The sequence below is a fragment of the Andrographis paniculata genome, unplaced genomic scaffold, assembly GCF_009805555.1.
Source record: "Andrographis paniculata isolate CXL003 unplaced genomic scaffold, ASM980555v1 Contig32END, whole genome shotgun sequence".
NCBI classification, from domain to species: domain Eukaryota; kingdom Viridiplantae; phylum Streptophyta; class Magnoliopsida; order Lamiales; family Acanthaceae; genus Andrographis; species Andrographis paniculata.
In genome coordinates this window covers 7166433-7189891 of record NW_026137565.1, presented here as the reverse complement: position 1 = coordinate 7189891, position 23459 = coordinate 7166433, and the positions used below count along the sequence as shown (strand labels likewise).

Here is a 23459-nt window from a genome sequence, read left to right as displayed (position 1 = left end):
CATAATTAAATTATTTAATTATTTTAATTTTAATATATAATTTATATTTTTATTTTAACAACAGAGGAAATAATAAAATATGATAAAGCTCGTTCATCGAGTGGAGCCCACCATTATTTAGTGGCAACTTGGAGTAGGAAATTTGAAGGGATTTATTATGTTAATCACTACAAATAACGTGGTATCTAAATAGAGCACCATTAATTTGTGGGCATAATAAATTTGGAAAATGCAACCAAACAGTATATTGATTTCGATGTGCAATCAAGAAATTTATGAGATTGAGTATACATCAAAGTTGTGATTTTGCAGATCAGATCGTATGGTGGTTAGTCACATTATTGGGATTCTTGCAAACGTCCTCTTGATTTGATTCATTTGTTTAACATCTCGACAAAATACCCATTGCTACAAGAACACGACTCTTCAGTACGTATCAAACATTACAACCTATATACTACAGGTTAAAACAAACAAAGTATGACAGACGAAATATTGTTGGGGTGTGAAGCTCGAAAACGAACCGAAACTCGTGGTAGATTAAATTTTCAATCTATATAATCTTACTGTTATGAAAAAACGAGAAAGAAAGCAAATAAAGAACACAGAGGTTTTACGTGGTTCGGTGACGGTGTGTCAACCTACGTCCACGGGCAGGAACCGGAGAGATTTTATTATACTGATTCAGAGATTTACAATGTGTCATCCGACTAAGAACCATAGTTGTCTATTTATAAGCACCCCAAAACACCCTAAACCCTAAGTCCATTTGTTATTAATTAGGATAAGCCCAAAAGGAACCCTGCCAATTGAAACAGTCCTTTCGCTTTGGTTTAGGGTCGGGTAGACCACTAAATCCAAATCACGTTTCAACAATCTCCACCTTGACTTGGAGTTTCTCCAACCGCCAAAGGTTCATCAGTATCTCTCAGTCGTCTCCTTCCTGCCAAATGCCCCGAGAAGGCTTTACCTCCTACGAATATTCACCAAGTTCAAGCAATGCTCAAACTTCTCCGTCGGTAGCGCCTTTGTCAACATATCAGCTGGATTGTGTTCTGTAGCTATTTTCTGAATAGAAAACTTGTCTTCCTCCAGAACATCACGGATAAAATTCAACCTTACATCAATATGTTTGGTTCTCTCATGATACACTGGATTTTTAGCCAAACTCAAAGCACTTTGACTATCACAGAATAACACCGGTTTCTCCACCTTCAGACCCAAACTCTGCACCAGACCATGTAACCAGATACCCTCCTTAATACCTTCAGTCATTGACATGTATTCCGCCTCAGTCGTCGACAATGCAACCGTAGGTTGTAAAGTAGACTTCCAACTGACTGCACATCCAAACAGAGTGAAGATAAAACAAGTTAGTGATCTTCGTTTCACCAAGTCACCCCCGTAATCAGAGTCTGCATAGCCAACAAGACCATCACCATGGCCTTTATCATCATATACCAGACAAATATCAGACGCTCCTTTCAAATATCGCAAGATCCACTTTACAACTCCCCAGTGAGCTTTACCCGAATTAGCCATAAACCTGCTCACCACACTAACCGCATAAGCGAGATCCGGTCTCGTACATACCATCGCATACATAAGACTTCCAACTGCACTTGAATATGGAACCGTCTTCATGTAACTAACCTCTTCATCTGTAGCCGGTATAGTGCTTCGATCAAGTTTAAAGTGTGCCGCCAAAGGGGTACTTACCGGTTTGGACTGATCAACAGAGAATGCCTGCAAAACTTTCTCAATATACTTTTCTTGAGAAACCCACAACCGTCTTGCTTCTCTATCACGCCAGATCTCCATACCAAGTATTTTCTTTGCCGCACCCAAATCCTTCATCTCAAACTCACCCTTTAGTAGAGCCTTCAAGTCATTAATTACAGCCATATTTTTAGCTGCAATTAACATATCATCCACATACAACAGCAGATACACAAAGGAATCAGTAGAAACTTTCTTCGAGTAAACACAGTTATCAAACTGATTACGAGTATAACCATTAGACACCATGAATGAGTCAAATCTCTTGTACCATTGCCTCGGAGACTGCTTCAAGCCATACAGAGATTTCTTTAACAAGCATACCTGGTCCCCTTTAGAACTGTAGAACCCCTCCGGTTGAGACATGTAAATCTGTTCTTCTAGATTACCATGAAGGAATGCTGTTTTTATATCAAGCTGCTCCAGCTCCAGATCAAAAGCACCCACCATTGCCAAAAGAACCCGAATGGTTTTGTGTTTCACCACAGGAGAAAAGACTTCATGGTAATCGATTCCTTCCTTCTGTGAAAACCCTTTTGCCACCAGTCTCGCCTTGAACCTAGCAGGTTCAACACCAGGAATTCCCTCATTTCTTTTAAAGACCCACTGGCTTCACCCCTTTTGGTAGTGCAACAAGATCCCAAGTCTTGTTCTTTTCAAGAGATTACATCTCTTCATTCATTGCCATAATCCAGGTTTCTGCATCTTTACTCGCCACAGCTTCTTTATATGTCTTTGGCTCATCAGAGCCAAGATCATCACCAACCGCTAGTGCATAAGCAACAGAATCCATGTCACACGTATTGACACATCCTGCAAACCTAGCTGGTTTCTGAATATTTCTCTTTCCCTTTCTTGCTGCTATGGAATCTTCAACCCCAGTACCAGCGTCATCAGCTTCCCCCTCAACCAGTTTCCCTTGAGGTTTTGACTGATCTGGTTGGTCGGATTGATCAATAGTATTATCCTGCTGCTTTTCCTCTAACACAACTCTGTCAAGAGTCTCAAACTCCACCCTCTGGTTAGCACCACAATCTTTTGTACCTGCAATACTTTCACAACCTCTACTCTGATCAAGCAGCAGATTCATCAAAGGTTACATCTCTGCTAATAAGAAATTTACCAGGATTTTTACCTTCTGTACACCACAGTCGATAACCTTTTACTCCTGTTGCATACCCTAGAAATATGCATTTTACCGCCCTCGGCTCCAGCTTACCATCATTCACATGAGCGTATGCAGGGCATCCAAATATTCTTAGATTAGAGTAATCAGAGGGTTTACCGGACCATACCTCTTGAGGAGTCTTTAAGTCAATTGCAGTTGATGGAGATCTATTAACCAGATAGCTAGCAGTGTTTACTGCTTCAGCCCAGAATTGCTTAGACAAGCCAGCAAATATGCGCATACACCTAGCACGCGCCATGAGGGTTTGGTTCATTCGCTCTGCAACTCCATTTTGTTGTGGTGTGTGTCGTACAGTGCGGTGCCTCACTATACCTTCTTTCTTGCAGAAATCATCAAATGGAGCGTTGCAGAACTCCAACCCATTATCAGTTCTTAGAGTCTTGACCTGTTTACCCGTCCGTTTTTCAACCATGGTCTTCCACTCCTTGAACTTCCCAAACACCTCATCTTTAGTCTTTAGAAAGTACAACCAGACCTTTCTCGAATAATCATCTATGAAAGTGACAAAGTAAGAACACCCGCCCTGCGATTTCACCGGAGAGGGACCCCATAGATCTGAATGAACATACTCCAGAATTTCTTTTGAAGTGTGGTGACCGGTACTAAACCTCACCCTGCGTTGCTTCCCTTTTACACAAGCCTCACAGAATTGAATTTTACCTATCACATCCCCACCAAATAAACCCTGCTTGCTCAACACAGACAACCCTAGCTCACTCATGTGACCTAATCGCCGGTGCCACAAATTTGTCCTGTCATCGTGTTTATCCAAGGACTGAGATACCGCCGCCGTTCCCATCACTGAACTGCCCTGTAGAAAATAAATTCCATGCTGCAGTTTTCCCTTCATCATTACCAGCGCACCTTTCAGGACTTTCACCCACTCACCTTCACCATGATATTTTAAACCATTCTTGGCTAAGGTCCCAAGAGAAATCAAATTCTTTCTGAGTTCAGGAACATACCAACAGTCAAATTTCCTGACAGTACCGTCATGCAATTTTATCTGCACTACCCCGCTCCCTTTTATGGCTAGAACCCCATCATCACCTAACTTCACCGTTCCATTCCACTCCTTAAAAGAAGTGAGTAGATCACGAGAGAACGTCATATGGTGAGAAGCACCGGTATCCATAATCCAGGAATCAGCAGTACTAGCACTACACGCTGTCAGAACTTCACCAAAGTCCCCATCATCAGAACTGTCTTGTACCACAGCAGCACTGCTGCCACTGTTACTAGAATCAACTTTTGTATTTCCCTTCTTTTGTGGACAATCCCTTTTAACGTGCCCTTTCTCCTTGCAAAGATAACACTTAACTTTGCTAGAGGATTTTGATTTTGAACGCGACCTCCCATTCCCGTTACCCCTCTCATGTGGTCTTCCCCTACCTGCAAACAGACCTGAACCAGAACCCTCTTCCAGAGAAACCTTTCTTTTCAATTCTTTGGACATAAGGGCATCTTTCACATCATTAACAGAAATTGTAGTTCTACCATATAGCATAGTATCTACAAAATTCTCATATGAACCAGGTAGTGAACACAATAAAATTAGGGCTTGGTCTTCATCATCTACTTTAACCTCAACTCCTTGAAGATCAAGAATGATACGGTTAAAGGTATCAAGATGATCCTTTACCTGAGTACTTTCGGACATCCGGAGGGTGTAAAGACGTTGCTTCTGATATAGCCTGTTCGTGAGGGAGTTGTTTTGGTACTTCTCACACAGTTTATTCCATAACCCAAAAGCCGTTGTCTGATCTACAACCTCCCGTAACACCTCATCAGTAACTGACAGCAAGATCGCGGAATGAGCCCTTGCCAAAATCTCCTTATTTACCTCCTCCTTCGTGTCTTTAGGAAACTTGTCTTCTCCCTCCAACGCAGCCGCACATCCTTGTTGAACCAGAAGTGCCCTCATCTTGACCTTCCAGAGCGTGAAGTCATTCGACCCATTAAACTTCTCCAGATCAAATTTATACGAGGACATTTTCAATCAATGAGATATGGCTCTGATACCACTTGTTATGAGAAAACGAGAAAGAAAGCAAATAAAGAACACAGAGGTTTTACGTGGTTCGGTGACGGTGTGTCAACCTACGTCCACGGGCAGGAACCGGAGAGATTTTATTATACTGATTCAGAGATTTACAATGTGTCATCCGACTAAGAACCATAGTTGTCTATTTATAAGCACCCCAAAACACCCTAAACCCTAAGTCCATTTGTTATTAATTAGGATAAGCCCAAAAGGAACCCTGCCAATTGAAACAGTCCTTTCGCTTTGGTTTAGGGTCGGGTAGACCGCTAAATCCAAGTCACGTTTCAACACTTACTTTCTGTTGAAAAATCTCGTTTTCGGATATATAATTAATGATTATATTTCTTTAACTGTTCAAATTTTTTGGTGGGACGATCATTCTGGATCCGACATAGTATTAGAGTCTAGGTTGGGTCCGTCTCAATTTGCATACATATGCATGTGTAAAGTTCGCATGCTTTTTATGTTTCCGAATGTATAATTAATAATTATGTTTTTCTAATCAATACTTTGGAATATCATTATCACTATTTGTTGATTGGATAACATGTAAGTACAAAGACATAACAATAATAAAATTACATAAGCACATCTTTGCCCGGTACTACATATACGTCATTTCCCACGTCATTTCCCACTGTGTTTAAATATACGTGGGGACGTATATGTAAAAAAGTAGATATTTTATTACTTGAATTTTGCCGGTAGTAAAAATTCAAACCTAGAATATGAAGTCAAACCATACCTTTCACTCAACAACCCTTCCTGATCCAAGTAAAAGTAAAAACATCAACTTCACTAAAGTCAACAAGACTGTAATTCTAATTATGACACCTCTGCTGCTGCTGCCGCCGTGTCGTAATAAATTAAATCGCATTTACTTGTCGGCAAGTGCAACTGCGTTGGCAATCAATTACCAATATAATCGACTGATTAAGGATGCATGTTAATTTCATTGATTACGATGAGAATGAGAATAAATGGTCGGCCATAAACAAATGCCAATCAACTTCCATCATTTCCAATCCTCAAATCCAATTAACGATAAAACCATAAATCAACCCGACAGCATTACAATTATATATATTCGTCATCATATACAAAATAAATACACGTGTAAGAATCTAACACAAAATCCATGTGTATACACAAACTCTGATGATTGCCCGAAATGGGAAGGGAAAATCGAATCGATCCTTCTAGTTCTAGCTACTGCAGGTAAGGGTGGGATATTGGCGGTTCAGGACATATGGCTGAAAAGCGAGGATAACTGTGGGGCCCTTCTAGAATGCCTTGGGCTACGACTCTATTCCCAGCCTCTGTTAAGTGGACCCCATCCCAGCTCGCGTACGACCCAGGATTGTCACAGCACTGCGACTTTTCGCCACCGCATCCCGCCGATGGGTTGTAATTGTACGGCCCTCCGCCGCCGCAGCAGGCTCTCAGAACTCGCCTCCCGAACCCTGCAGCCACCCATTACAATTTACAATTCTGCCGAGTTTTGGATATATAGAGGAGTAATAAATATATATTACCACAGAGGTTGGGGAAGAGATACATGCGCATTGCGGCGCTGTAATAATCGGCGTAGATTATGTTGACTTGAGGATGAAGCTTCCTGATCCTCTCCAGTTCCTTGACGAGAAGCTTGTTGTGGTACCTGGAGAAGGCATTTAGCCAATTGAGACAGCCAGTCCTCGGATCATACTTGTCGGGGCTCGACTGGTAGAGTGTTAAGTATATAGGCGAACAACCCAGAGGAAGATTGCCGGGGACGAGAAGAGTAGCAGCTCCAAGCCTGATGAGCTCCTGTAGTAATAAATACTGTATATAATTAATTGGAGAATCTTTTATAGAATTATGAAGATGAGATGAAGCTTAGACGTACTTGAATTGTGGATCCGATGTAGCTTACGACGTGAGGGACTAATGGTTTGAGCTGATAGAGAGATGTCCCTTGCTGGAGGGGGTAATTGTAATCGTTTCCTCCGATCTCTCCCACCACAACCAGAGACCTTTCCAGATACTGTCTGCTGTCTGTATGTATTTATGTATGTATGAGAATTGACAAAACACTTACTATGGTAATTAGAATCTAAAGCTATCGTATCATAACGGTAACCTGCAAGTCCGGCCAGGAAGGTTCGGAACCAGTCCAGCTGATTTCCCAGGGAGGAGTTGGTGATCGGATTGTGATATCCATTCTTCTCGTAAAACTCACACTCGAGCGCCGTAGCTCCGGCCACCGCGAAGTTCACGCCTGTTTCGAAACTCCGGCGATCTTCCTCCTTGTCATTTCCTCGCCGGGGAAAGTAAGGGTTCAATAGAGGCAGCCCTAATCTCTGCGCTGCAAGAATGAAAGTAAACATAGTTAGAACTAACTGGTTCGGAGTGTATTAGATTTGGGGAAGTAATTCCGGCGTACGTACCGATGAAATCAATAACGAGGCGGCCGTCGGAGTATCTTCCGGTGGGGTGGTTGAAGAAGGTCCGGCCGAAGGGCGGGCTAGCCGACGGCGGCACGGTGTTGTGCACGCTCGGGAAAAGGATATTCCCTGTGTCGGCCAGCGAATCGCCGAAGCTGACGATTGATTCGTAACATCCAAACATCGAATCGTTTCGTCCTCCTCCTCCTCCTGCTGATACTGATCTTGATACTGCAAATAGAATCATTAGGAAGAAAGCAGCATTACCTGCAACAGCCATTTCTCTTATTTTGATTTTAAATTTTCTTCAAAATGCTTTTGCTCTGTTGGCGGAGACAGAGTTCCGAAACAGCAGAAATATATGTTGGATACTCCTGTGTACAGTCATCCCTTCTGAGTGCTTAGTTCACGACACGTATTGAAATCTGGTCAAGCATAATTTTTTTATTCTTTTTTTTTTTAAAAATTATTAATTTATTGCCTACCACAGCTGAGCGAGTCCTGGTGCAGACGCTCGCCGGAGAACAGCCTTCCGCCTTCCCGGCGGCTGTGCCGGAATGAGTAGGACTAGCCGGTGATTTGAGAACTAATTAACATGAAAATAATAATAATAATAATAATAATAATAATGAAAGTACGGGTTCAATAGAGTGATTTATTATTATCTTTTTCATATTTACATATTTGAATGATGTTGAGCTATTGTCTTTAATACATGTATTTATTGCTTTGCCAAGTTGACAGAATCTTTTTCTCTCTGTGTGGTTTTTTCTTTTTCTTTTTTTTTTAAAGAACATTTCATTTGACATTAACTTTTATATAAAATATTAAGACATAAAATATAATTTTTTTGACAAAAAAAAAGTATCAACTAAACAAGTACAAGAATTAATCGTATGGATGTAATTAGTTGATCAACTTTAATAGAAATAAATAAATTATAAAATCGTTACTTGTCTTCCACACATAACTGTGTATAGTTGATCGAGTTTATTTATTTATTTATACAAATAACATTAAAAAAAGTCACGTTGCATCGTGGCACAACATCTCTCTAACACGTTCATCTTTCAACAATTATCTATCAATTTAATTATAAAATGGGACATGTACAAATATTTCTTAGATTGTCTTTGATACAGAAAATTTGATTCTAGAAAAATGAAATGCAAATATTTCTTACATTGTCTTTGAGTAAGAAAATGTAATTATAGAAAAATAAAATAATAAAATTATAGAGAAATAAATTTTAACAAATAATTAAAAATTGATGCTTTTTATTCGGTAAAATTGATGCTTTTATTTGGTATAATTAAATTTATTGTTCGGTAAAGAAGAAAATTCAATTGAAAAAATATAATAACATAGAAATATCAAAGATGACAAAATAATAGATAGAAAAAAACAATGAATGGAATAAGAATTATTTCACTAAATAAATATTAATATATTTAGTTAGTGAAATTTTATTTTATTTTGATTTTTTTTTATTTATTTGGATAATATTTATTTAATAACATAGATTTGTTTTGCTGTAATTCACAAATTATTAAAAATGTAATTTAGTCGGGTTAAATTTTGTCACTTATCATAGATGAATAAATTGACTTCTCTACTCATGATGGAATAATTATATTATTAACATCTACCTTTATTTACATATATATTTTTGTTTCTGTCTATTAAAATAAAATGCACAACTCTAGGCTCTAGCTGTTCAATGGGCCAAGGCATGTCCAATATAATAAATTTAAATCTGACGTAAACATCATCCACGTCCACTAATTTGGGATCAGCTTGTCACCAATTGAGCCAATTATTTTTATATATATATTTTTTTTAAAAAAAAAATTATAATGTCATCAAATTTAGAGCCGACAAAAATTGAGCCGAGCCCGGGGCAAAACCAGGTCCAAAATGCATGTCCAAAAATGTTTCAGTTTCAAATTATTGGTTGGTTTGGCCCGGTAGTGTTCAAATTTCTTTTTATTTTATATTTTTATTCGCGGAGCCACGTAGAGCTCGGGGGGTCCTGAGCCCCCCCGAGCGGTCGTCCCCGGCTGTTACGTTGACTATATTATTTGTTATATATGGTGTGTTTATTTAGGGGGTTTTGGAAAATTTGAGTTTGAATTTTGAGTTGAATTTGAATATTGATGTTTCTTTTGTACTTAGGTTTGGTTAGGAGTTTGGAAAATTTTGATATGATTGATTCATCAGAGTAATAAATATAATAATATAAATATGTATTAATTTGTATAATTTAATTATAAATTTATATTATATGTACATATATATATTTATAAATTTTTATATATCTGTATTATAAAAAAAAATTATTTACCATAAAATGACATATATATTGTATATATTTTATTAAATTATACATATTATAAAAATTTAAATTTACATTTATAATTTAAATAAATAAATAAAACATGTGAAGTAAAAGAAGCCTAGTTTGGCGCCTAAACCCTGTCAACAGTGGTCATACAGTAGTTTTGGTCAAAATTACACTGAAGAAACACACTTATAGATCATTTGTCCGTTTAAAATATATATTTCTACCATCAATTTCGTTCAAAATAATAAAAATTACTTATTTTTCGACCTCAATAAAGCCTTTAATTCGCCCCCTCGGCGGAACAAGTCTAGCTCCGCCACTATATATATATATATATATTACATGGACCCGACCGGAACAATACCCAACAAGACCCCATGGAACGACATATCCAATATTTTTTTTACAATTTTAAAAATTTAACTTAAAATTGGGCCCAAACTCGGATCCGACATATATTAAAATTTATAGATTATACTCCCACCGTCCTATAGTTTTGTTTATCATTTTTGTCCGTCTAAAAAAAAATAGTCTTTGTTTCCATAAAGAACCTTATCACCGTAAAACTATCCTTACTTTTTCATTTTTATTACACAAATTGCTATTACTTTTTACACTAACTTATTTATATTTTTTAGCAACTATCAATATAATATAATGTTAATATTCATTAAATCCGTGACCAACCCAATTAAAACTATATTAATGGGTATAGAGGACGGAGGGAGTATTTTATTAACAAATATTATAATAAAATAATAAAAATAAATAAAATAAAATAAATTAAAATATATTAGTAATATATTAATCAAATCTAGGTGGGGTTAAAATTTATATATCATATTTTAATCAAAAATATTATAATAAAATAATAAAAATAAATAAATTAATCTAAAAACATATTTTTAATAATCTATATAATTAAAAAAATTTCATATATATAATTAATGTACTAGTAATATATTAATCGGATCTACATGGGGTCTAACTCCACTCTTGAACTCGAGACCCAACTCCAACTTGATAAAGGTATTCAACACTTTACTTGGATCCGAACCTAATATCCAAACTCTAATAAATGAATCGGGTCCGGCTGAGGTCTCGGGTCTACCCGGAAACCGTAAGTTTCAGTTTCATACACAAACACATAAACCAGTAGCAAGATTCGGGCATAATCTATACCGTAATGTAATCCTTCCAAGTCCAACGCACTGTATTTATTTGGTAAGGACAGGTTTGATAAGCTTACAGCAAAGGCTCATCATCAGTATTCATAATAACCCCCACGCCCGGACATGGATTTACCACAAATGCTTCTCAAATGAGGATAAGTATACGAGCCTTCGAGCAAGGCCTCGGCAATAAACCCGTTGGCTGCCTCCGTCGAGTGAATTCCATCCCAACTAACATACAAACCTGGATCGTCGCAGCTCGTTGCTCCTGGAACACCACATCGCGCCGATGCATTAAAATTGTATGGTCCTCCTGCTCCACAACAAGCTCTAAGAACTCGGTCCCCGAATCCTGCATTGCATATACACATTTTTTTTAGTGCCATTTTAGCTTTATTCATCGCAGTTGGAAATTTGAGAGTGTACCAAATTGTTCGGGGGAAAGATAAAAGCGCATTGCGGCGTTGTAACAATCTGCATATATTATGTTGGCGCAAGGATGAAGCTGCCTTATTCTCTGCAGTTTCTTTTGGAGAAGATCGTTGTGGTAATGGATGAACTTGTTCAGCCAATTGAGACAGCCAGTTCTGGGATCATAGTCTTCGTCGGCACTCGAATTCTGGAATAGTGTTAGAAAGATAGGCAAACAACCAGCAGGTAGTATCCCCGGGACAAGGATAGTCACAGCACCATGCTCAATCACTTCCTGCAGCATATGTTAGGACTTGAAATAAATAGGCTTCAAGATCATTCTTTTGATTAGAGATGTTTGATGTTTATTACATACTTCAATTGCAGATCCGATGTAGGAAATAACTGCCGGCACGAATGATTGAAGCTCTTCAAGAGTTGTTCCCTCCTGGATTGGATAACTGTAATCGTTGCCCCCGATTTCTCCCATTATAACCAAAGAATTTTCGACATATTTTCTTCCATCTGTATGAGCTATTCAGTAGTCAGAATTACACTAATTTGAAAAAAAAGGGAAAAAATTTACCAGGAATTGAGGCCAGAAATCTTCTGAACCAGTCCAATTGAGTTCCCAGAGAGACATTTGTGTCTTGATTCTGATATCCAATCTTGTCGTAGAACTCGTAATCAAGCGCCGTGGCTCCGACCACCGCGAAATTCACTCCTTTACTGAAACTCCGGCGGCGGGCCTCCCCGGTTTCTTCGGCGGCGTACGGCTTCACTAGAGGCAGCCCCAAACGCTGTGCTATACAAATCGAAGGGCGAAAGAGAAGGGAAGAGTGTTTATGTACCAGTCTGGCTTTAGGAATTAAACGTTCGATTCAACTGCTTTTATGTTACCGATGAAATCAAGGACGAGGCGGCCGTCGGAGAATCTTCCGGTAGGGCGGTGAAAGTAAGTCCGGCCGTAGGGAGGGTTTGCAGAGAGCGGCGGGCTGATGTGTATACCGCCGACAAGAATATTACCGGTGTCCGCCAGCGAATCGCCGAAGCTAATAATGGATTTGTAGCACCCAGACACCATCGATTTGCCACTCGAATTTTCAGCTGATGACAATGACACCAAAATCAAGAAAATCGTACATATAACCCCCATTTCTGCGGATCCTTTGGAAAGAGTGAAGCAACGACGCAGCCCACGATCACAACATTATCTTTAGGCAATCAAAGCTCAGGACAATTTCATTTCTCATTAAGCACATCGTTCACGTGGGGTAATATTTGATTGTTAATGATAGCGAAAGAACAAAGGAAAAAGGTAGGAACTTGGAACCCTATCTCTTTCCACGCCACACGACACGATTTTTATTTCTTTTCCTCAAACTTGACATATCTGTCTTCTACAAGACAATCTAATTACAGTAAGGTAGGAAACAAACAGTGGAACCAAATCTTTTATTTCTGCAGAAGCTTGAAAACAGGACCCCTATTGCGGATTTGGGGGTCGACTATTAGCAGAAGAGACGCGGGAGCCCCATTCCAGCAATTCTTTGCTGGTGTCATCCTTGTGAACAAAAACTTCGATGAAACACAGTGACTCTTTTTCTGGGCCAGTTGCTGTTGCTATTGCTTCCACCAGTTCATCTTCTGTCTTCACCTGAAGACCGCCGGAGAATGTGTAAGAAACCAGAGCAGGGGGAATTATGTTGGTAAGAAATTAAATGATGGGATTTATTTTAACCTTGGCTGTCCAGCATTTGCCTTGTCCGTTGTTGATGGCGTCCACAAGACCTGTGTAGTCCCAATTCTTGATTACATTGTATGGACCGTCGTGAATCTCTACTTCGATCGTGTACCCTCCATTGTTGATCAGGAATATTATGCTCCTCTGTCCGCATCTTATCATAGTAGAAACATCTTGAGCTGTAACCTACACCCGATTTTTATAGCTTAATGAATCATTCACTGTTGGTAGAAACTAGAAAAGCCATTGTTACTCACCTGGAAACTTCCATCTCCAATGCAGGCGATGACGCGCTTGTCCTTCACAGCCTGAGCATAACCAAGAGTTGCGCCGACGGACCACCCGATGGATCCATACTGCATTTGGAATTCATAGCTGTATAGAGAAAGCAAATTGGATCAGTGTATTGATTCACAGATGAATAGAGAGCTGATTGAATTCACTAGTTTCTGTAGTTTACCCGCAGTTTTCCGGGAGGCGAAGCTTCTGACAATTGAACCATGAATCTCCAGTTTCAGCAATCACTGCAGTGTTACCACACAGCATTTCCTGCAATCGAACAGGACGCCGCCAAGAATTGGCTACTAAGTACTAAGCCATCTGTTCATCAAAAAGGACATTAGGTTTGTTTCATTTCTACCTGAATGTGCTTGAAGAGAATGTTCACTCTGAGTGGCTCTTCATTTTCGCGCTTCAAAGCAACACCGCAAGGAACATATATCCTTCGGTAATTCTCCATAGCTGTGCTGTTCTTCTTCAGCTTTTTCGCCAATGCAGCGAGGAAATCTTTCATGAATACCCAACCAAACGAAGGGCCATTGCCGATAGTCACACGATTTGGCTGCACGATCACGGATTTCTCCTTCTTGATCAGCAATGAATACCCAACGGAGCTGTAGTCATTAAAAATGGGTCCAACAAACATATATGCATCAGCAGATTCTACTATCTCCCCGCAGAAGCTGGAGCTCACTGCACCCCAGTATGTCCCGATGAAGTGAGGATGGTGCTCTGGAACCAATCCCTTTCCCGACGGCATAACAGCAATCGGATAGCCACAAGAATCTGCAAGATCGATAAATGCTTGTTGCGCCCTGGAAAACCGAAGCTTGGGGCCTCCTATGATCACTGGTTTCACAGCTTTGTTCAGAAATTCGGCAGTTGCTTCCACTGCAGCTTCCAGGCCAAGCTGATTGCTGGTCCTGCAATGAATTAAATTAATTGATGAATCACACATATAAGTTGTCCTGTAAAATCATAATATTCAGAAGTGACTTACATTGGTGCAAGAAAAAATGGGACAGGTTCTCTGGCAAACGTTGGATGAGGAATACCAGGCAAATTACAGCTTATGCTAATGTACACTGGTTTGCTTTCCTTGAGGGCTGTCGAAATCGTCGTATCGATCAATTCGTGGGCATCATCCAAGTTATTAACAACCGCCTGTTGCAGAATGAACGTAATCAATGTGTTATTAAATAGTAGTGCCTTACTACAGATTCGGCAATTTGACTTCACAGAAAACCTAATTTATTACCTGCGCACAGGTGATGGTCTGGAAACATCGGAGCTCCTGAGAGAAATCCGGCAGCCCTATGGTATGATGCAGAATTCGGTTAGTCCCATAATCGTTAGAATTGGGGCCGCCGGCAATGCAGATGACCGGTAAATTCTCGCTGTACGCCCCGGCGATGGCGTTGAGGACGCTGAGGCCACCAACGGTGAATGTGACGACGCAGGCGCCGACTCCTTTGGCTCGCGCATAGCCGTCGGCGGCGTACCCGGCGTTGAGCTCGTTGCAGCAGCCGACCAGATTCAGGCCGGGTTCGGCGATGAGGTGGTCGAGTAAAGTTAAGTTGAAATCGCCGGGAACGGAGAAGACGTCGCTCACGCCTATCTGAACCAGCCGGCGAGCCAAGTGGCGGCCCAGCGTCCCGCTCTGTGACATGGGAATCGCTTCCATGTGCGATCTTTGGAAGGGACAGACAGAGATGATTGCTGTCGGAATAAAATGATGTCAAACGATCTGTATACTGTATGCGTTGTGGGTTGATAGTGATCAGTGTCTGTACTGTAAGTATTTATAGAGAAGGGTTTCAGCAAAGTTTCAGTGGGTGTAGAAGATACAGCCTTACTACTGGGGGAGGTTTAATGGTATTTTGATGTCTGCCAGTGCCACCTTTGTTTGATTCTTGAGACGGCGTCGTTTGTTTGACAGGCTGTGCGGAAATGCAATACAAAAATACCATCCGGTTGAAAAAGAAGTCAAGTTGTCCACTCAATGACTCATTTCTTTTGCACACTGCAAATTTATCTGTGGATCGAGCAAATATTATTAAGAAAACCATGAAACTTCAGAATCCAGAGTGGGAATTGCAAAACCAGAGGCGTTCCTGGTTTCAGAGGCGGGTTTCACGGTAACTTTAATCGCCAGATAATATATAAAATAATCATATTACTATCATCTTCCTATTATATTCCATAACACAATACAGTAATCGGGCCTCTGGGCTGGGCCTGGAGCTGGCCCGATAGAACAGTCGTCGATAGTAGTCATAGTGATGACATGGGATCGCCGGTCGAATTTATATCTAACCTGCTGGACACGCGTCGATTCAGGAGGGGTTCGACGCTGGATATAAATTCGACCGACGATCCCTTCCGCTCAATACGGGATTTTGATTTGTCTCTCTTCTGGCTTGGAATCTGCGATTATGAGGCCCAAGATTTATCTATTTGGAGATTCCATCACCGAGCACTCCTTCAGCCATGGCGGTTGGGGAGCCTCTTTGGCAGATCACTTCTCTCGCACGGTATCATGAAATACCCTACTAGATTGCAATCTTTGCTGGTGATTTCTTTGTTTGATTTTGTTTGTTTTGGGGATGGAAAATGGATTGCTTAGGCGGATGTGGTGTTGAGAGGCTACTCAGGATACAATACGAGGTGGGCTGTGGAGGTGAAAGAGAGAGTATTTCCGCCGTCGGACGGCCGGGAAGATGTGGTGGCTGTGACGGTGTTCTTCGGGGCCAACGACGCCTGTATTCCCGACCGGTACGCTGGGTTTCAGCATGTGCCTCTGGATGAATACAAGCAGAATTTGCAATCCATTGTTGCCTTTTTCAAGGTAAAAAGCTTCAATTGAACCTTCAATCTTGCCATTACAGCTTTTTGCAATTACCAAGTGTGCTTTAATAATGTCTTGATTTGATTGTCATTATTGTATCAATGAATCTTTGACAACAATATACTAATAATCATTTGGGGGATCTCTTATTCACTTGTTTATATTTCTTTGCCCTTGTGTCGATAGTTGCAATTGAATATGATTTCTTTATATAGTGGGTTTCATTTACTTTTTTTGGTTAATTGGACTTGCTGGTGTCTTCTGCTATTCCTAAATCTTTTCTTACATAGATTCTGTTGGTTATGACCTCAGAAACGATGGCCCTCTGCTCGTGTTGTCCTCATTACACCTCCTCCAATTGATGAAACTACTCGGCTCCTGTAAATCAATTTCTGTTGTGAATTTGGATGATTTCATTTTGGATGATTTTATTCAAAGGGCATATTGAGAGTGAAATTGTGAAATTTATGCAGGCACCCTTATGCAGACAATCCTTCAGGCCTGCCTGAAAGGACAAATGAGGCTGCCGGCATCTACGCCAAACAATGCCTTGCTGTTGCCGCTGAATGTGGAGTTGCAGCAATAAATCTCTGGGAGAAAATGCAGGAGAGCCCCGGATGGGAAAAGGCTTTTTTAAGGTACTTTGCTGCATCTAAATATTTATTTCTACGCGTTGCTGTATTTCGTTCTAAGTCGTAGGCATACTCTTGATGAGCCATTTCAATGATCTGCAGCGATGGTTTGCATCTCACAGCAAAAGGCAATGAGTTTGTGTTTGAGAAGGTGGTCGAACAGCTAAGGGAAGAACAAGTAAGTCCACAGACTCTACCAGTCGATCTCCCGCTTTTTCCTGACATCGATCGAAACGATCCCCTCAAGTCTCTTGCGAGCTAATTTATCCCGGGGTGACCATTCATCTGTCACTTTGAGTGCCATGCCAATGTTGTTGATGTTTATCTGCAAGATCTTATGATTGTTATACATGGCTATAAAGGCTAGACGATACATCCATATTATTGATTTAAAACTTTCCTGAGAAGGAAGTCTATATATGTTGTTATATGGCTATAAATGCTAGACGATACATCCATATTATTGATATTGATTTAAGTATCTCCTGAGAAGGGAGTCTATATATATATATATATATATAAATATATATGTTTTAAGCACCCAAATGTACCTAGTAAACACAGCATAAATGAGTGTATGAACGGTGCAATAAAATTACAAACAGTAACGCATGTTTAACTCGTTGGAACACATGATCGTTTATCTTAAAGAACGTAGGAAATGGTGGTGCGCATCGGGTCCTCCAGGGCTCACTCTCTCAGGCCTTCCATAGTAACTTGGATTTCTCTTCTCTATTTCAAACTCAATCTTCATTACCCGGCTGCTGGTCATTACATGCCTCACGGGGCGAGCAGCAGCTACTGCAGATGAAACAAGGAGCAAATATACAATCCACAAACAAAATTTCGACTTACTCATCTTATTTAGGACTCTGATCTGATGCAACTATGCAAGTGTTCAATCTGATCCATCATTTATAGTATTTGCTTGTGTGCATATGACAAATCTAGCTTGCTTTATCAGGTTAGGCCAAATTCAAAAAGAAATTCAAAAGCCTCAGCCTTTTGCATATAGTATATGATATTGGTTGATGACCTGTACAGCCCACAAGCTCAAATCTTACAGCATGGCAAGATCAGTGCTGCAGAAGCACAGGTTCATGTACAGACACCATAGCTTTTACCAGAGTACATAATTACAAAAAAACACACATCAGCAGCTTCAACTTATATTGATCTTATAGGCTAGGTCTCAGGTAAGGACGAAATTCACTTTGTGCTCGTTTATCTTCCCCGTCGGATGATGACTCACAACCCATGTATATGCCAAGTTCTTTTTTATAGGATGGAACTCCCGACAACCTTTTAAGTGAAAGTCCACATAAGTCATTAGCGGATCCACACATATGCCACTCTCCAGATCTAGGCTTGGTAAGAAAATTTGAACATGTTGTAGTCTTCCCTCCATTGCTGATTAAGCTTGCATTTCAGTTCCAGTTGCGGCTTAGTATTTCCTGAATGAATCGAAAGGCTGACTTGCAGAACTCAGTAGTGAATATTATACTCTCTTTAGTCTTTAGAGAATTTTGATTCTAACTTCCTTAAAAGTTGTGCTATGAAGTTGCATTCAAACAGTATATATAGTCTTGCGGTGATGTTCGATGCCACGTCTGTTGTCGACAGAATTTTGTTTTCGGATCGTATTAGGCCTGTCCAAAACAGCCTCCAAGTAAGTCTCGTATGTAAACGAGAACTAATGGAAAAAGACAACAAAATGTAATGGAAGAACATTAAGGCTGATAAAATAAACATAAACATATACATAAAGTAAGAAACAAAAATAAAATACAAGAAATGAAAGGAGCTTTATTAATTCCCTACGGTGTTGCATATGCCCGAAACCAGTAGCACCATCCAATCCACATTAACTTTAATGAGTCCAAGAAATCGAAATTTATGTGCCATTGCTTTCTTTTTTTCATTGAAATGATTTTGCAAAAACCAGCGTTGTAAGGAACCTTGCAGGCGAGAATTCCGGATCATATATGCAAGTTTCATTTTCTAAAGAAGTTTGTAGGCATCTTTGCAATATATGCACATTTACGTACTAAAATGCAAAAAGATTATTGTGCTGAAATCGACAATGTCAAATACGGAGCGTAATGGCCTGTGGAAATCTGATCCTCTTATCTTGACCACAAAACAGAACAGTTGCAACCATACTCATCCATGCCAACTGCTGAATCTCGAAGAACACAGCACACAATCTGCTAAACATGGCGGGGATCGTCGGAACTTCCTCCGCTGCTGCTGTATGGACTACCAGACCCATATCTTCTCACTCATCCAAGACTTCTCTCATTCGTCCCCTTGCCGTTGGTATCTGCACTGCATAGTTCCAGCTTTGGATAAAAACCCTTTGTCGCATTTTTTATGTTCATGTTGCAATGCTGCATTTAGTGCTTGTCTGGTGAAGAATTTCGCGTTCATATACATCTAATTGAGCTTGTACTTCGATTTCAACTCATGTTGGGCAAGTGTTAATAAGGGTTTTAAGTGGGCTTGTCGCCGGGTTGCTTAAAGACGATGCTTTTTTGTTTGCTGATGTAGGGCGGAGTTCTTGGAAGAAAATCAATGGCGGGATTGGAGCCCCACTCAAGAAAGAGCGTTCGCAATTTCATGTCGCTGTATCTAATGTTGCCACTGAAATCAGCACTGCGCAAGAACAGGTTCGGTAATCGTTTTCTTCTAGGGCTTCTGTGTGTTTTTGATTGAGGAATGCTTGTGTTCTTAATTGATGTGAATATGGTATAATTTAACTGAACTGTGAGAATTCGTGAAGTTAATTATTCTTTTACAAATCTAGTGATTTCAGAACACTTTTTCTTTGTCATATTGCTGAATGGATTTTAGGCTCAGAAGGTTGCTGAGGAGAGCCAGAGGCCTGTATATCCATTTGCAGCTATAGTTGGGCAGGAAGAGATGAAACTTTGCCTCCTGCTGAACGTGATTGATCCTAAGATAGGAGGTGTGATGATCATGGGTGACAGGGGAACCGGGAAATCGACAACTGTGAGGTCTCTGGTGGATTTACTTCCTGAAATCAAAGTAGTTGCTGGCGATGCCTTTAATTCAGATCCTGAGGATGCTGAAGTGCAAGGTCCAGAAGTTCGTGAGAAGCGTATTAATGGCGAACAGCTCCCAGTCATATCCATCAAGATCAACATGGTTGATTTGCCGCTGGGAGCTACAGAGGATAGAGTTTGCGGAACAATTGACATTGAAAAGGCTCTTACAGAGGGCGTGAAGGCGTTTGAACCTGGTCTCTTGGCGAAGGCAAACAGAGGGATACTTTATGTAGACGAGGTCAATCTTTTGGACGATCATTTAGTAGACGTCCTCTTGGATTCTGCTGCCTCGGGTTGGAACACTGTTGAAAGGGAGGGAATCTCTATTTCCCACCCTGCCAGGTTCATACTCATTGGCTCTGGAAATCCAGAAGAGGGAGAACTTAGGCCTCAACTTCTTGATAGATTTGGTATGCACGCTCAAGTCGGAACAGTGAAGGATCCCGAGCTTCGTGTAAAGATAGTTGATGAAAGAGCAAGATTTGATAGAAATCCCAAAGAATTCCGCGACACCTACAAAGCCGAGCAAGAAAAACTCCAGCAACAAATCACCACTGCCAGGAGCTCGCTATCAGCTGTTACCATTGATCAAGAGCTCAGAGTCAAAATCTCGAGGGTCTGTGCTGAGCTGAATGTTGATGGACTAAGAGGCGATATAGTCACCAATCGGGCAGCGAGAGCACTGGCAGCTCTCAAAGGAAGAGATAAAGTAATCGCGGAGGACATTGCAACCGTCATCCCAAACTGCTTGAGGCACCGTCTCCGGAAGGATCCTTTGGAGTCTATTGACTCAGGGCTACTAGTGATTGAGAAGTTCTATGAGGTTTTTAGCTAAGATAGATAACTTTTGCAGTCCTCAAGCTCATTTTTTTGGCACTGTTGGAGTATTAATGAGCATAATTCAACTCATATTGCTAATGCAGATCTTTGTTGTTAGCCATGGAATGATCTATATATTGTATCGATGAAGCTGTTGGATTGTAATGACTATTGATTGATATTCTGGTTTTACTTCCTACATTGTGCTTGAGAATCCTTACATCAAAGTATACATATACAAATGAAAATATAATTGATATAAATATCTGAATTAACAAAAATTCAACAAAATGGTCCCGTAGCTCAGTTGGTTAGAGCGTTGGTCTTATGAGCCGAAGGTCGCGGGTTCGAGCCCCGCCGGGACCATTTAATTTTTTTATAAGTCCACAATTTATTCTCTTGCGAAATCACATTTCCTTGCCCTTGCATATACACATACATACAACAACCACAAAAAAGTGTCTCTCTCTCTCTCTCTCTATAAGTAAACCTTTAGCTGGTAGCCTTTCTTGTTTATGCATGTGTCAGTACCTAAATCGATCACACCTCTGAATTATTACATGATATGCTCAATCCTAAGCTTTTTTGCTTTGTTTTGGGTAAAGTCCCACATGCAGGAAAAGAAGCAGCCTTTAAATCTGACAAAGCATCTCAAGAATCTTCACCCATCCTTTCGACACAGTTTATTGACAGTAGTGGTTTAATTTACTGTGCAATCTCCTTGTGTGTGTGTATAGCGTTGCAGCACTGTCACTACCATGTGAAAAAGATGAACGACAGTTGGGATGTGCATATTATTATTAATCCTCTCTGCTTTTGACTTTTCAAGTTTTTGAAAACGATATTACAGCTTAATTTGTTTGAGAAACTGAGTAGGAGTTCGTTACATCATAGTGAAAATCTTATGTTGTTAATACTGCAATAGCCAAGAAGAAATTGAAATGGGAGATTACATAGGACTGATGATTTGTCCAAATCCGAGAGGAAATTAACAAAATCTTGAAACCTAATCCATTCAACATAAAGGAAATGATCACATTATATATATATATATATATGGTCGGCGGGTCTAAACTAGATAATGCAGAAGAGAAGATGGTTTGCTGGAAGATGGAATCTTATCCACATTCTCATCCTCTGTCAATGTTGCAGTTGCAGCAGCAAAATTTGGGATATCGATTTCCTGATTGGGAAGACGAAACCCTGAAAATGGAGGATTAATGATGGGGGAATTATCAGGAATGCTGGACTGAAGGGGTTCCCTTTCGCTACAAATCTGGCCGCCGCGGCCGCCGGAAACCGGCGACCCTGGAAAATGGAAAATTCTCTGCAGCCGTATCATCTCTAAATTGGGATCGAAATATTCCGGCGACAAGAATGCATCTTGACCAAGTGCTGAATCTTCAGCGGCGTAGGAAGACAACAATGGCGCAGTGACATTTGTGAGGAAGCCGAAACTGGACTGATGATCGGAACTCGTCGCGTCATTCTTTCCGGCGGCGGCGACGGTGGCCTGGAATGGCGGCGATTCCTGCAGGGCATCAATGGCGGCTTTGGCTTCCTTCATCAACCAATCAATTGCTTTGCTGGGGCGGTCGTAGCCGAGCCTGTCCTGCACGTCGTAGAATTGGATGGCGGTTTTCGGCGACAGCCTGACGCGGCGGTCCCTCGTCCCCCTGGCGGTGCAGACTTTGCTGTGCCGGTCCCGTCTGCCGTCGCCGCCGCCGGCGGCGGCGGAGCGATGGACTGCAATTTTCTCCGCTGCTGATTTCCTTCTCTTTGCTTTCAGTTTAGGCGATGATGAAGATAAACTGAAACCCTCTCGAATCATTTTCTCTGGTGAAATTGCAGACGCAGATACTGCAAATTCTTGCCATTCTGCTCCATTGACGACATCGACTGACGACCTTCCTCCCTGGCAATAGTTGCTGTAAAATGCCTCCTGGAATGCTGCATCAAATCGATCTTCTTCGTCATCAGGTTGTTGGAGAGGATGAATATCCATATCCAATTCTTTCTCCCCCCCTTCTCTTAATTAATAATCGATCCACCTTTAAAATTGGTTACGGTGAATTTGTGAAAACCCACCTGTATTATAAAACAGTGAAATATCCAAGTGATTAAATAATACTATGTAGTGTAGACGACGACGACGACGACGATGACGACGTATCCATCAGATGCAGACATATATATATATATATATACACATCATATTCATACTGTGTCAAAGCACAAGCTGCCTTTGTCTCCCTGCTGGCATTATCATCAATTCTTGTCCTCAGAAACTGTTGTCTGTACTAAGTACTAATGAAACCCGTAAGTGGGTCGACTCAACTCATCGTCTTGGGATTCACAACATCTGCTGACTCATATTACTTCATTCAAATCAATATATCTGTCCACATAAATTCTCAGAGTAGAACTGTAACAAAGTTCAACACAAACTGATTGTTCCTCCATTGGTTAATTGTGTATTTACAAATGGTTGATTAATTAAGCTGCGTGATTTAGATCGATCCCTGCACGGAAATGACATTAATTCTGAAATATATCGAGATATTGATCTCGTACATACATGTCCAACATTAATAACTTCGAATTAATATAGTTAGTTAGTAACCGACACTGACAATATATATGGCATTAATATCCACCTGAGGTACGGTCATATATGTAGTCACCATCATCATCGCCATTGATG

The 23459-nt window shown here is 40.5% G+C and overlaps 5 protein-coding genes and 1 non-coding gene across 6 annotated transcripts; 3 read left to right on the top strand and 3 right to left on the bottom strand.

Annotated features, from left to right (window-relative positions):
- Positions 1 to 6030: 6030 nt before the first annotated feature.
- Positions 6031 to 12575, bottom strand: LOC127247416 (uncharacterized). The gene is made up of 11 exons (XM_051269243.1): positions 12266 to 12575; positions 11952 to 12170; positions 11742 to 11899; positions 11381 to 11660; positions 11050 to 11306; positions 10965 to 10993; positions 7442 to 7743; positions 7135 to 7359; positions 6901 to 7049; positions 6548 to 6821; positions 6031 to 6475 (listed from the first exon to the last, which is right to left on the bottom strand). Exons 1-11 carry the CDS (start codon positions 12519 to 12521, stop codon positions 6222 to 6224), a joined length of 2403 nt encoding a protein of 800 aa, XP_051125200.1. The 5' UTR covers positions 12522 to 12575; the 3' UTR covers positions 6031 to 6221.
- Positions 12576 to 12706: 131 nt separating this feature from the next.
- On the bottom strand, positions 12707 to 15200 carry LOC127247249 (pyruvate decarboxylase 1). Its single transcript, XM_051269029.1, has 7 exons — positions 14647 to 15200; positions 14389 to 14552; positions 13750 to 14311; positions 13570 to 13658; positions 13367 to 13484; positions 13107 to 13295; positions 12707 to 13022 (listed from the first exon to the last, which is right to left on the bottom strand). The coding sequence occupies exons 1-7, from the start codon at positions 15070 to 15072 to the stop codon at positions 12852 to 12854; spliced, it is 1719 nt and encodes a 572-aa protein (XP_051124986.1). The 5' UTR covers positions 15073 to 15200; the 3' UTR covers positions 12707 to 12851.
- Positions 15201 to 15600: 400 nt separating this feature from the next.
- On the top strand, positions 15601 to 17360 carry LOC127247253 (GDSL esterase/lipase At5g45920). The gene is made up of 5 exons (XM_051269033.1): positions 15601 to 15922; positions 16015 to 16236; positions 16549 to 16616; positions 16710 to 16874; positions 16971 to 17360. Exons 1-5 carry the CDS (start codon positions 15824 to 15826, stop codon positions 17128 to 17130), a joined length of 714 nt encoding a protein of 237 aa, XP_051124990.1. The 5' UTR covers positions 15601 to 15823; the 3' UTR covers positions 17131 to 17360.
- Positions 17361 to 18976: 1616 nt separating this feature from the next.
- On the top strand, positions 18977 to 20934 carry LOC127247250 (magnesium-chelatase subunit ChlI, chloroplastic). Its single transcript, XM_051269030.1, has 3 exons — positions 18977 to 19187; positions 19419 to 19537; positions 19722 to 20934. Exons 1-3 carry the CDS (start codon positions 19085 to 19087, stop codon positions 20769 to 20771), a joined length of 1272 nt encoding a protein of 423 aa, XP_051124987.1. The 5' UTR covers positions 18977 to 19084; the 3' UTR covers positions 20772 to 20934.
- A 113-nt stretch (positions 20935 to 21047) lies between these two features.
- Positions 21048 to 21121, top strand: TRNAI-UAU (transfer RNA isoleucine (anticodon UAU)). Its single transcript has one exon. It is a non-coding gene; the product is annotated as a tRNA-Ile (tRNA).
- Positions 21122 to 21655: 534 nt separating this feature from the next.
- On the bottom strand, positions 21656 to 23003 carry LOC127247252 (uncharacterized). Its single transcript, XM_051269032.1, has one exon. It carries the CDS (start codon positions 22758 to 22760, stop codon positions 21825 to 21827), a length of 936 nt encoding a protein of 311 aa, XP_051124989.1. The 5' UTR covers positions 22761 to 23003; the 3' UTR covers positions 21656 to 21824.
- Between the last annotated feature and the right edge of the window lie 456 nt (positions 23004 to 23459).

Coding starts and splice junctions, on each gene's coding strand:
- LOC127247253 (XM_051269033.1), top strand. CDS start 15,824: ATGAGGCCCAAGATTTATCTATTTGGAGATTCCATCACCGAGCACTCC. Junction 15,923..16,014: donor CAGATCACTTCTCTCGCACG/GTATCATGAAAT, acceptor TGGATTGCTTAG/GCGGATGTGGTGTTGAGAGG. Junction 16,875..16,970: donor TGGGAAAAGGCTTTTTTAAG/GTACTTTGCTGC, acceptor AATGATCTGCAG/CGATGGTTTGCATCTCACAG.
- LOC127247250 (XM_051269030.1), top strand. CDS start 19,085: ATGGCGGGGATCGTCGGAACTTCCTCCGCTGCTGCTGTATGGACTACC. Junction 19,188..19,418: donor CATTCGTCCCCTTGCCGTTG/GTATCTGCACTG, acceptor TTGCTGATGTAG/GGCGGAGTTCTTGGAAGAAA. Junction 19,538..19,721: donor TCAGCACTGCGCAAGAACAG/GTTCGGTAATCG, acceptor AATGGATTTTAG/GCTCAGAAGGTTGCTGAGGA.
- LOC127247416 (XM_051269243.1), bottom strand. CDS start 12,521: ATGGGGGTTATATGTACGATTTTCTTGATTTTGGTGTCATTGTCATCA. Junction 12,171..12,265: donor CCTCGTCCTTGATTTCATCG/GTAACATAAAAG, acceptor CGATTTGTATAG/CACAGCGTTTGGGGCTGCCT. Junction 6,476..6,547: donor TCTCTTCCCCAACCTCTGTG/GTAATATATATT, acceptor GGGTGGCTGCAG/GGTTCGGGAGGCGAGTTCTG.
- LOC127247249 (XM_051269029.1), bottom strand. CDS start 15,072: ATGGAAGCGATTCCCATGTCACAGAGCGGGACGCTGGGCCGCCACTTG. Junction 13,485..13,569: donor CGCCTCCCGGAAAACTGCGG/GTAAACTACAGA, acceptor TTCTCTATACAG/CTATGAATTCCAAATGCAGT. Junction 13,023..13,106: donor GCAAATGCTGGACAGCCAAG/GTTAAAATAAAT, acceptor GGCGGTCTTCAG/GTGAAGACAGAAGATGAACT.
- LOC127247252 (XM_051269032.1), bottom strand. CDS start 22,760: ATGGATATTCATCCTCTCCAACAACCTGATGACGAAGAAGATCGATTT.